Raw genomic sequence first — 13,225 nt, forward strand, 5'->3', positions numbered from 1 at the left:
AGACATTTTTAATGAAAGTAGATTCCCACTTCAATACTGGAATTCCCTGGAATTTTTCCAGAGCAGCATTCTTCTTTCCAAAGCTGGGAAGACTTGTTTTGCAAGAGTGCAAGTGATTCTCAGCTGTGACTGCTCCACCTAAGTTTGTTCATAAGTATTTAACACAGATATGTTGTAATGAAGATAAAAGTTAAGGGAGGCTTTTTGTCTTGGGGGTAGAGATGCTTGTGTCCATGGGAAGTGTCTTTTGGTCGTTCTTTCAAGAGCATTTCAGATGGTAGAAGTTCATATATATAAGCAATTTTCCTTTCATGCCATATCTATAGAGAAGACTGTGCCAAGTGTGACTATGGAGTTAGCAGCAGGTTATTAAATGCTTTAGATGGAAACCACCAGATAGTACCAATGCACATTTTGGATAAGACCTTCTGAAAAGTCATATGTTTATCACACAGGCATCAATATTGAAGGAAGTGACTTGCTGTTGAAGGAAGGTCACTAGAGTAAAATCCTCTTTTAACACACAACTCCTCTCTTCCTCAGCTCAGAACTGTTTTGCGCTGGCCTCTGTGGCACAGGGGAGTGCATTTAGTCAGCATCCACCGCAGTGTGCAAGGTTACTTTCTTTACCAGCATGATGTGACTTATTATGAATGAGATTGATTTCCAAATAATCACTTGGATCTTATGATGCAAGAGTGAGTAGTAGCTGCTGCCTGTCATCAAGCAGAGAGGCGGAAAGAGTGTGGCAGAGCTGGAGTCTGGTCTTGCATGCTCCACAATATACCAGCCTTCACATATATGCTAATTTACGGCTATTATTACAGGCAGTGAGTCACTGCACACCAGAGTGAAGAGGAATCAAGGAGGGTTTCATGCCTCAGTGTTTCCCACAGGGTGCTTGTGGGGTCACTGCGAGAGCGAGCACACACAAGATCTCTTTGAAGTAAGCTCTGAGGATGGGTGAGCTGCTGCTGGAACCCTGGGCCCACGCAGGAGAGCACAACCCTCTCTCCTGCCTCACCCTTCCGCTCCCAAGTTTCACCTCCTGTTTATAGCTCCTCCCTTCCTTACCATTGCATTTAAAATCAAACTGCAAGAGTTCTTGATGTGGATTCACCCATTTTCTAGATACACGCTAAATATCCGGGTAAAGAATACTGAGTATATGGCGAGGTCACTGAGTGTAGCACAGAGATGTAGCTTCAGGGGAGCATGGGTCCTGCAATTACTTAGTTGTGACACCGCGATGGGGTCACTGCACGCTGCTACGGGAGGACTGCTACATTGATTTTGGTTCATAGTTTGGAAAGAAGCTGTTGAGATCTCTCCACCACCCTGCTGAATGATGGTGGCAGTGTAGTTATTCTGGGAGCTGTGATTTAATTAGTCACAATTGCTTTGCTTGGGGGCTAGAGGTGTTGCATGAGTTGTGCAGACCTTTTCATTAGCAGTAGTATCTTCAGGAAAGCAAGCCCTGGGCAGAAAGGGGCTTCAGTGCTGTCGTGTTCCTCCCTCTCCTCCAAACATCACAGTAGGTAGAAAAGAAATTTCTCTTTGTTCTGCTGACTCAGTTGAGGTGCTCTAATAGGCTGCAGGAAGCAGGGAGGGGACTGCCTAATGACTGGAACTAATGAAGGGGTGGGGCAGGAGAGCCTTGTCATAAAATCCCTATTCCTCCACCCCTAATCTGCATGAGGAGTTCCTGCCTGCTGTACGACTCGGTTTCTTTTAACATTGGATTTACATGCAACTGGGGCTGCAATGGGATCAAATTTAAGTTCAAATGAGGTAAGCAAAAGAAGCTTATAGCAAGCATAAAGTGGGTAAAATTGTTTGATATTCTGGTTAAGCTGATCACAGAGAAGAGCAAGCTGTTTGAGGTGTACTGGCAATCCAAGGAAAGAAAGTTGGCTGTTCCTCAGATCTCATGGTTGCAAGCATGGTTTTCCTAGTCTAGCCTTTTGCAGAATCTTGTGGCATGTCTCCATTTTCAAGCAATGATTTAGGACTATAACAACAGTACTTATTGTGCTTCCTTAAAGAAAAGCTGCATGTCAAGGAACTAAGCAGCAGGCACAGAGCTGTGATGGGTTTGGTGGTCAGTAAAGCACCTGATGAGTGTTGTCAATGAGCATAGCTCTAAGTGTGGCTTTGAATGTGAGATGTCGAATGTCAGTCTAAAAGAAGAGTTTAACATGTAGCTTAGTTTTCTTAACTTTGCCTTGTGTTGTTTTTCCTAGACTATTACGGGCACCTCAGCACCAGCGGTGAGAACGGTAGGTAGTAATTAGCTGGCCCTTCATTAAATGCTGTCCAGTGCTGAATGCAGATCACCAGAAAAAATGTTAGGAATTCAATGGCTCGGGGGAAAACTGTACTGCAGTATTTACTGAACACTGAAAAGCCAAGCTGTGGCTTCAACTCTGTAGAGGAAATTCTGCCTTGGCTTTTTCAGTAAACTTTAAATACTCTGGCCTCTGTTGGTGTTTGATGCTTGTGATGCTGTGAGCAGGTGTTGCACATCATCTGGTTTGGTTTGCGCTTAGCCTACATTACTTTTTAATTCCTCCTTTTCTTTGTGTTTTGATTTCTTTTGCTTAAGCACCCATTTGTCTTCTATGTTATTCCTTCATAGGAAGACTCCATTTAAATGGGTCCTTCAGTTGTTCCTGGTGTTCTAGCACTCTTTGTAGTCTTTGTGTTGTAACAGCCTGATGTAGAGCTTGCAATTCCCTGTGTAACGTGGTGTTTAAACTGCAGCATCAGAACAGGTGAAACTATGGGAGAAACGTGTTGTGTTCAGCCTCCTGACAAGCCCAATCTCATCAGCCTGGTAGGAGTGGGAGAAGTGCCCAAACGTCTCTGAATGTGAAAAAAGAGCAACCAAGTGTTTTGTAAAGGCTGAACTGAGGGTGAATTCTTTGCACAGGCAAATGAAAACTCCCAGTGTGATTAGCACATTTTCATGTTAACAGGTATTGGCACAAACGAAAATATAGCAGTTAAACTGCTGTGAACCAGTGAATGGGAATAACAGCAGTTGCCACAGGATGGGGCTGTCTTCAGACATTTACAATGAGCTTGGGGCTGCCTGTATCAGTTGCAACTCTCTGAACATCAGTATTTGGAAAGATAGGCTATTGTCCCTGCTGCAGTGATGAGGGGTTTCCTAGCCTGACTTGTTCTGGGCTTTGGTTTCATGTGGAGGATTGCAGTGGTACAGAGATTCACCCAAATGGTGGTAAATCTGATCTGCTTCAAGGTTGTTTGTTGTTACTTGTAATATCTAATACCTGATTGTGCCTGAGAACCATTCTCTTTTCAAAGCAAAATACTGTGGTAAAGCTAAGCCTTTGCTACTTTCAAGAAGTAGCTTTTAAAATGATGTTTAGGCCTCTGCATATAGTTTCACAGTCCTAAGGAATTATGCTAGTATCATTAAAATTGTTACTTTTTAGACCTATAACCTATAAATCTAGCCTGTCTTTAGACAATCAAGCTGGGTTTTTTCTTATCCTTAGTGCTTTTTACATTCTTAGTAGGTCCCTAGGTGTGAGACATGTATGGTTCAGTGGCTGTAGACTCTGTTTCTTGTGTTTAGGGTGTTTAGAGTGGCAGAACTGACCTGAATATAGTGCATATAATATAGAGTAGGACCCAGAGCCCCTTCTTTCTGCCCTGACTCTTCAAAGTTCGCCAAAGCTAAACCTGGGAAGGACCTGAGCTTTTTTTTTTCCCCAGCCATGGAAGTTGTTGTTTATTATGATAAATAAATAAGCATAGTATATCTGAGTTGTTTTTTATTACTCTGGCTCACTTAAGGAGAACAGTTTTCATTACCAGAGTCAGTTTCAGTGTAACCCGTGGGATGTGTGTGATTTCAACTTGAGTGGCAATTTAAATTAAAGGGAATATGTAAAATATCTGGGGAGAAAACGTTGGTAGTGCCCTTAAGATGACAGGCAAACAAGCAACACTTTTTAGATGATTCAAATTACTGTATTATATCAAACTAATAAAGATTAGCATGATCTTGAGAAAAAAACATTTTGAGCTGTGGAAATGCTTGACTTGGTTTCTCTTCTAAGATGTGGATTTATTCTAACATGCAAATCCAGCTGTGGAGCTGAAAACAGGAAGAGAAGAAAAATTACATGAAAATTGCAGTCTGAAGTCACACAAGTTTTACATAGCTCTTGCAAAGAAACAGGCTTGAGTCACTGCTGCTTCATTTGGTTTTATTCTGGCACAACCCCAGTGACTTCTACTGACTTAATAAGACCCAGCTATGGAATATTTTAAAATGGCTGAAATAAATACAAAACACGCAGTACAAGCAAAAGTGTTTCTTATGCATTTGACCTTGCCTGAGGTGGCAGACATAGTAACCTAATGAAATACTGCCTGTCCTTGAGGCTCCAAAACTCTTTGAAGCTTAAAGGTGGCACATACCTGAGTCAGGTAAGAAGCAAAACAATGATCTGTGCTTTAAAGTCCTGCTGTGTTTTCTGACAGGCCAAAGTGTTTTATTTGTTGGTTTTCATAGTACTTAAAGTAGTAGTGAGATTTCTATTCCTTTTTGAAGAGAAAGTTAAGGGAAGAGTGAACTGCTCCAAATAGATCCGACAGACTGTTTTGCTTTGATAACCGGCTTTTCTCTAGATGTACCTTGGGAATGTTGTATGTATTTCACTCTTGTCTCCTCAAGAAAAAAAATAATCTAAAAAAGACTTTCAAGCTTGTAATTGAGCAGTTTTAGAGCTCAGTTATGTAAGTCTTATTCATAGGGATGAGCACCCATGTATGTGAACACTCCTATTGACTTCCCTGGGACTAGATATGTAAGGATTGCACAAGTTTGCCACAAGACTTAATTGAACTTTTATCTGACGTAGGATAGTGTGACCAAGTCCTGTGTGTGCAATCTTATGTATTTAGGAGGTTTTGACAGTGATTATTAAAATGCCTGGCTTGTGTTTCCGGTTCATGAGGTAACAATCATGTCTCAGACAAAATAAATACAGAAGCTGAAAGTCAAAGGGCTCATAATAACTGACCTAGGAGACTGCTGGCCTCAGAACTTACCCAGACTGATATGGTCATCATCATATCAAAGAGAAAGATGTGGAAGTCGCTGCCTATTACCAGCAGATTATCCAGTTCAAGATACGTCCTTCAATAGTTTTTCTGTGTGACTAAGTGGCTGACAGCTAGACTTGACATAGCATTCTGACACCTAAAAGTTAGGAACTAAAAGGTCTGACTTCCAAGTCTCTGGTAAGGAAACTGACTCTACCACCCAGTGTAAAGCATTGAAGACTGGCTTCAAATGCTTGGAGAGTTAGATAACACCAGAATGGGAATTGTAACAGCTGAGCAGGGAACTGCATAAATAGGTACATCCAACTAACAGGGACAACTGAGCACAGAAACACTCTTCTTAAATCCTATCTCTGTGTGCCACTTAGGGAGGCAGGGATACCGCTATACACTTGAGATGCACAAAATAGAAGTCTAGATGCTTGTTTTCAAAGAGCTGAGCAAAGGTTATTCCTTAAAAATGGTGTCATGCCTAGTCATTATAGCACTTCTCTGGGATGGAGAAATTAATGTTCAAGTCCATTTTGTATTCAGGGTATACAAGACACATCCTTCCTGGGTAAAGATATGCTCCACTTCTGATGAAACAGCATTGGTGAGGACAAAAGCATTTAGGATTTATTGGGTGGGAAAACAGGGACCAAGCATAAATGTAGCAAACATGTCAGTAGATTTGGCAGGTTTAGACAAGCCTTAGCTATTGGTCTCTGTGCCTAGGAGTGCTCTGATCTATTTAATGCATAGAGAAATGTAGCTCTGGTAGTTCAGCTATATAGTCTGGGTGTGATTAGGGCAGTGCAAGAGGATATGCCAGGGATTACCCAGGCTGTTTCTTGGAGGCTGTTCTTCATCTTTGCTGACTTTTCAGATGTGTTAAGGTTTTTGTGGGTGAGGACAAGGACCTGCTTCATTGTATTGTGTTAGTGTTCAATGTCACGCCATGGCCCCAGTTGCTTAACACTTTGTCAAAGCATTGTGAAACACTTCAGGATATGTGCTACACCTGGAAAGACAAATGGTTTGAGAAAATGTGGAGCATGTATGAAGGTACATTTTAATAGTTATTATTGTTGCATCGTTTTTAACTTTTGCTGCTTATTACTAATATAGGCACTTCAAATGCATAAAGTAATAAAACCAATGTTGTTTTATTAGGACACTATTAGATTGGAAAAGTTTTAGGAGACAAAACACCTGTTTCTGCTCTAAAACAGAATTAGTAGACTCAAAGCTAAATACTATTCTTAAGCAAGTGTACATACATTGATTTTAAAAGGAAAGATGGTACATATGAAACAGAGGAGATGTTAGTGTGGGAGAGGAAAGATGTCAAGTAGTTACTCCAGGTAAAATGGGGAAGGAGTCTATTTATAGCCTGAGGAATATGAAGGCATATTAATATGAGCCATGGAAGTTATGAGGCATCATGGAATTAATATCTCTGAGCCCAAGGTGTCTGATATCTAGTCAAGTTGTGAGTTAATTCACAAGATCATCTCTGGAAAGAGTTTTGTAGCATTCTGCTGGGAATCAGGGCTGAAGATAAGACATGGATCAGAGTCTTCATGTAAAATGTCTCGTCTCCGTCACCTGCGCTTTAAGATGTGTGTGTGAGCTGGTGCTGGTGCAAGAGCTTTGCTGATACGTGGTAGTTGCTCAGCTCTATTTGCTTACTCTGTGTTTTTGGAGTCTAGGAGTCTGTTCTATTGCTGGCAGTGGTGTGTAAGAGGTGAGGACACTCACGCATGTGCTGTAGAGGTGTTCATTGTGATAATGGTGGGGTGGTGCTAGAAATAAGCTATCATAGAATCATAGAATAGTTAGGGTTGGAAAGGACCTTGAGATCATCTTTATCAAATCAAATTCTCAGCACCTACTGTCAACTCACATGTGGTTTTGAAATCTGTTGCTTCTATTTCAGACCTGAACAAGTGGTTTTTTGTGCCAAAAATCGTATATTCTTTCCAACTGCTACTGTTGGTTTGATAAATGATATTGGATCAAACTTAAAAACCTTGTTTTATCTACATCCTTAGAACTTAGAGGTTCCAGTAGTCTGTTACTGTAGACTATAATATTAATCGCAATGTTGTATTTGTTTTTTCTTCTTTTTTTTTTCTCTTTGAATTGTCAGCAGAGACCGGTATCTCCTTTCAACTTGCTCACTGTAAAAATACTAAGAGTGAGGAATGCCCGGAAGGCAGACTTGCGTGAGTATTTCTACTATTGTTGGATGTTTCCTATAATTCTTTAAAGTAAAGAAAATATTGGGTCAATGTTATTGTTCTTAAATTGTGTGGGAATAAAAAGTTATGTTGCTGCAAGTCTGCAAGAATTATTTTATGGGTATACTGTAAAGAGACTAACTCCAGCAAGGTGGTGCATTTGATCTCTTTCATATCTCACTCTGAGAGGTATTTTCTGCCTTTGTGACATCAGACTTAGCTGCTCCTCAGAGGGCTGAGAAGAAAATTGGTGATGCAAAAGTAAAATCAATAGTACTAGGAAATCCTATGAGAAGAACAGAAGTACAAGCAACACGTTCTATTACTTCCACAAAATTTAGAAGTATGTAAGAAGAGATGATAAAATCCAGTGTGTCTGGGAATTTAACCTAGAGAACAGAGCAATTTAAGTCAGAAAATTAAACAGAGCACTATCATGAGACTTTTGAAGTAGTTTAAATGAAGGACAGTAAGGGAAAGCAAGAAAAGGATACCCAGAATAGAGGATACAACAGAAAAATCTCAAAGCCAGATCACAGAACAAGAGAAAACAGTGAAAGAGCTCAAGACAGAAGAAATCTCTGCACTAAGGAAGTCTACAGTGTCTGATGATATCTAACTGTGGAAGCTCTGTAGTGATTCACTTTGTTTCTGCAAACTAGTGGCATTGGCTTGTTGAATGACAGTATGGACGCAAATTTGAAAGTAAAATCCTCACTGGGAGAATGAGACTTGCAGTAGGTGGAAAGAATGGTCTTTTCACTGTCCAGATGTGGCACTGACTCAGGGGACTGGTTTAATTCCCCACACGGGGGAGGCACTGGTTTAATTCTGAATTTTCCAGTTCATTGAGGACCTTCTGTTTCACACATGCGGATCCTTGATAACTCACCTTCCAGGTGCACTGAAGCTTCTTCAGGTGCCTTACAAAATTCAATTATGCCGCTGAGTCACTCTTATGGGGAAATTTGAATGGTAAAATATCTGTTTAAAGAGGCTGGAAAGGCATGAAAGAAAATGGTGAAATACAGGCAAAGCGAATAAGAAAACTTAAATCTAAAGACCACTAGAATAAAATGGAAATATGTATGACAAAGAGGAAACATCTACAATATATACCCCAAAATCTTGCTGAACATTGCTTAAAATATTTTTTTTTATTTTTTTTTTTTTTATGGTACACATAAGATTTCATGCATCACATCATAGTTTTTAAGGAAACCAGCTGTAGATTTTAGTTAATCTACTACGTATACTGAGATTCTTTTTTCTTAGTGAGATTGGTTAAGAGTAGAGAGAAAACTTATCTGAGGTTGGATTTGATGGTTTCTGGCAGCAGGGATGTGGTTGGAACACGTGGAAGTTGTGATTAACAACAGTATTTATGAATGAATGAATGACTAGTATCAGGGAATAAATCTCTGCTGCACTTACTTATGGTATTCTGGGTTACTTACTCCTGTGTCTTCTGTAATGTAATACTATGGTGCTTATTTCTTTTTCCTTTTATTTTTCAGCTTTAAAATTTCTGCTATGATTTACTGAATGCCTTATTAACTGCTTATGTCTTCATATTTTTTACTCTAGAAATAACAGATGATTAAATTGCTTTGCTTTATGAAATGTGTCATTTTGAAAAAGGCATTTGATACATTAGAGAGAGAGAGCACCTTGTAAGATACAAAGTTCTGGGTTTCTTAGAGATTACAGACTTATTTTTATGTACAGAAGCACACATTTTGTGTGCTCATAGTTGCTTGCATGACTTTTTATTTAACAAAATCCAATGTTCAAATGCCTGAGTGGTGATTTGCACCAACCAAATATGTGATCTGACCAGGCAGTCACTGCAACTGCATCTGCAAACCTGCATGCACTATTGTGTCTACATTTGTGTACTCCAGCAGGTTGTCTGTTTATGCTTCAGCTCATTATGGCTGCTCTTCTCAGGAATATCTTGCTCTCAGTCATTCCTTAGCAGAGTGAATCATATGGTCTGTCTTCATGAAGCCTCTTGGCATGTATGCCACATCATAGTGTTTTATTACCTTATGTTCTGGTCTCAGGAACAGATAAATATCGTATCTTTAGCCCATTGAGATGCCCAAATTCAGAATTTGGGCATCCCAAGGATTTGTTTAAAGGGTATCTGGCAGAGAGATTTGAAAACTTTTCAGCAGGAGTGTTTTCTGCTTTCTCAGGAAAAATTTGTTCTCTGAAGAAACCCAAATTAATGTGGAAAACCTGTTCATTTTTTTGTCAGCAGTTGGAAGAATATTTCAGGCAGTCTTTACATTTTCTGAGTCATTGAAACGACAAATGTTCTGGTTAGTTTTCCTTGAAAACTCAGTATTTTTAACTATGCGGAAATATCCTTTTTCTATCTGTTTGTAATGTTAACAGTATACTACTTTTTACAATTCTGAGTTAGCATTTATTTCCCCCACTTTAACTTTGCTGCTTTTCTGACTAAACTTTGGTGTGCTCTTTGTCAATGTTTGGGTTATTTTTGTATTTTCTCATTAGTGAAACGTTCACGCTTAGTTTATTGAAGTGAATCTTTCCTCTTTGATCTCATGTTCCGATTTACTTCTCTAGTGGAAAATAAGAGTTTTTCCCTAAGGTTGTTCTGGAACAAAGTGATTTTAAATAATGTTTAAAGATTTGGATATAGGCCTGGAAATCCAGCCTGTGTTTTGGACCCTGACTGCATTATGGGATCTTGGGCAAGTCATTCAAGTTTTCTCAGTGTGTTTAATTGCCTAATCCTTACATTACCACTGTGAAGTAACTCATCAGTGTGTCTCAAGACCTTTGAAAATGGAAGCTGTAGCATTAATTGCCATTAACCATTTACATTTTCATTTGCCTTCAGTTGTGCCTCTGCTGAATATCTGATCCATCATGCTCTTCTGATCAGGTTTGGCCAAGGCCACTTTCTGAAATGCTTTCCTTCCACATTCATTATCAAAGTTTTGCTGACTGTTAACCCCACAATATGGCATAGCTTTGTGAAAATATGGCTGATAGAAAAACCTAAATCTGTAGTTCTTACTGAAAGAGAAAGAGGAACTATATGAAGAAAATTGTACTTAATATAATGTAATAACATTGTTACAGGTTTTTAGCACGATGCAGGGGTTGACTGTGGCTTGAATTATTTGACCTCTTCTGACTCACAAGGTTGCTGTAAGAACCAGATGACTGGCTGTGCATTGCAAATGTGAAATAGGGAGATTGCATTATAGGTAGGAGAGAAAGGCCATCAGTGCCTGTATCAAGCTTCTACAAGTCTTATGCCCTAGTGGTTCTCCCTCCAGACCGAAAATTGGGGGTCAGAATATGGAAGCAGCTTATGTCTTTGGTGGCACTCATGGCTTTCTTCTTCAGACAAGAGTCATGGCAAGATTTTTTCAGTCTACGGGTAGAGTAGTAGGAAGGAAAAGGATGAATAGTAATTCCACTGCAGTGCTGAAACTGACTTTGTTTTCCAAAAGGACTGCTGAGAAAGGCAGAACTTCTAAAACTGTGTCAAATATATGAATGAATATGAAATTGTTACATGCTGATCTTTAAACGTTTCAGCTTTGATGGGGGAACACTTTGATAAAGGCTTTCTGTAAGTTAAGGTATAAAATCTCTGGTAGAAATGCTAGAAAATAAGTCACTCTACAGCCCCTGCCATGTTACCTCTGTCTTATTAGGGTTAAATGTTCACAGTGCAATCATTCTTTTTATGGATGTATTATCACTCTGCTCATCTTCTCGTTATACAGTCACACTTTCAGACTGCTACGTGACACTGTGGCTGCCTACTGCCTCAACTGAGAAGGTTCGGACCAGAACCATCAGGAACAGCAAAAACCCTGTCTGGAATGAAGCTTTCTGCTATAAGATCGACCGCAGAATCAAGGTTGTGAAAGTCAATGGTTTTCATAATTTTCTGTGTGCAGATAGTCAATAGATACAGCAAAACTACAATAAACCAATAAGTATACAGCTAGTTTCCAAACTCTGGAGGTGGTAAAGATTCTTCAGAAAAAAAAAAATGTTGCTTGCATCCTCCTTGGTAATGTTCTGTTCCAGCTTTTTGTTACTTAAACATCTACTGTACTGAAGCAGTGACAAGCAATTAAATGCCCTGCAGAATATGGCCTTACTATCCTATTCCATATCTTGATATATAAAAGTGAAATACAAGTTAAATGTCCCATAAAAATAGCAGTAAGATCAATTATTTCTAGGTGGAAAAGAAATCCTTTAAACATTCATGTTCTGCAATAGATGTAGAAACATGGTCTTGAGGTCCTTTCCAACCCTAACCTTTTTATGATTCTATGATTTAATACAGTTATTCATCACAAATTCATGAATGATCTGCTTGACCTGCTTGTCTTGTTTAATTTCCCCAGGCAGACAAGCCTGCTTTGTGTATGTACGGTTATCAGTAATGTGAAGTCTAATACTCTCAAATCTTTCCCTTTTCTGTTTCTCTTTCTCCTTTTTCTTCTTCCCCTGAAACTAGAGAAGAGAGAAAGACCTAGGCTTGAGATTTTCTTGCCTTATGGAACTCTTAGTTATAGAAATAACTCCATGCTATTCTTAACCTCTTTGGGCAGAATGTGCTGGAGCTGAAGGTCTGTGATGAAGACACGGTCACCAGGGATGATGAGCTCTGCACAATTCTCTTCGATATAGATAAACTCACCGTAGGACGTACTGTTCGAGTGAAGTTTCAGCTGAATCCACAGGTGAGAAATGGAACTGGTGAGAACAAAGCAAATTCTTTCCTTTCATCTAAATATATCCTTTTACAGTGTTTTGTATTAGCAAAAATCTACTTAAATGTATTTTGCTGAAATTACAAGAAAAAAATTAAATCCTTGTATAAGGGCTCCCTGCTGGTTTTTTCATGAAAAATCTCTATGCTAAAAATCTAGGATGGAACCAGCTAAAAATAAATACCTTGTGCCTTCATTCTGAATACTTCTGGCTTGTTTGTTGGCTCTTGGTATAAGTTCTGAATTTTTAGACTCTTTCAACTGTAATAATATTAAAGCAGCTAATTCTTTTTGTGTTGCGAATTTAAATCTGAATATGGCTGTTTAAGCAGAATAGCAGTTCCCATGTTTCCATGCTTATATGGCATTTAGATCTCAAAAAACTAATTTTAGCAACTGCTTTTTCAGCATCTTAAAATTCGGTATCTTCAGTTGGCATGGTTGTTTGGGTTTTTGTTGATGTTGTGGTTTTGTTGGTTATTTTTTTTCCCCAATTATTCTTATGCTCTGGGAATGTTCCTAAGTGCTATTCTAAATAAATATTTTAAAAATTATATGTAATTGGTACAATGAAAGCTATGAAGAAAAATAATATAAATTTCTTTCATTTTCCCCTCTCTTCAGGCACGTGAGGAGCTGGAGGTGGAGTTCACATTGCAGAACACGTGAGTAGAGTCTTAAATTTTAAATAAACTATTGTATGTAACATAGAAATAGTCTGAAAACCTGGTTGATATGTGACAGTGCTTCTCAAATCTATGGTCTCTGAAAGCAGGATCTAGATATTTTCATTTATGTCTAGTAAGCTGGGATTTAAGGATACACATTTTAAAGATTTTGAATATCTGAGAATGTCATCTTTGCTCTGTTTGACTGCTACCTCCTGGCCACCAACTTCGTCCTGTTCTCTTTTTATCATTGAATCAATACACAAGGAAGTATGATGACAATTACAATTTTCAAGAAGTTTTGACCCATAAAAGAAGGAGCGCCAAGCCTAGATGTCAATAGACAAGACAAAGGGTGCCTATCACAACAGGGTCACAACACCAGTAGTGGCAGTGGGCAAGGAGCTCCAGTAGACATCCCAAATGGCCTGTCTAAGATCTTCATTTG

The 13,225-nt window shown here is 39.0% G+C and overlaps 1 protein-coding gene across 1 annotated transcript in view; it reads left to right on the plus strand.

Moving 5' to 3' along the window:
• Positions 1-1,764: 1,764 nt before the first annotated feature.
• The window catches only part of LOC308221585 (cytosolic phospholipase A2 epsilon-like), a gene marked incomplete at both ends in the record, with an annotated part of 30,167 nt that continues 18,706 nt past the window's right edge, over positions 1,765-13,225 (plus strand). The window contains 6 exons of the mRNA XM_080618720.1: positions 1,765-1,791; positions 2,244-2,279; positions 7,241-7,313; positions 11,105-11,241; positions 11,948-12,079; positions 12,734-12,774. Coding sequence (XP_080474846.1) covers positions 1,765-1,791; positions 2,244-2,279; positions 7,241-7,313; positions 11,105-11,241; positions 11,948-12,079; positions 12,734-12,774 — 446 coding nt within the window. The remainder of the gene's footprint in view (positions 1,792-2,243; positions 2,280-7,240; positions 7,314-11,104; positions 11,242-11,947; positions 12,080-12,733; positions 12,775-13,225) is intronic.

The sequence above is a fragment of the Psittacula echo genome, assembly GCF_963264785.1.
Source record: "Psittacula echo genome assembly, chromosome: 5".
Classification (NCBI taxonomy): domain Eukaryota; kingdom Metazoa; phylum Chordata; class Aves; order Psittaciformes; family Psittacidae; genus Psittacula; species Psittacula echo.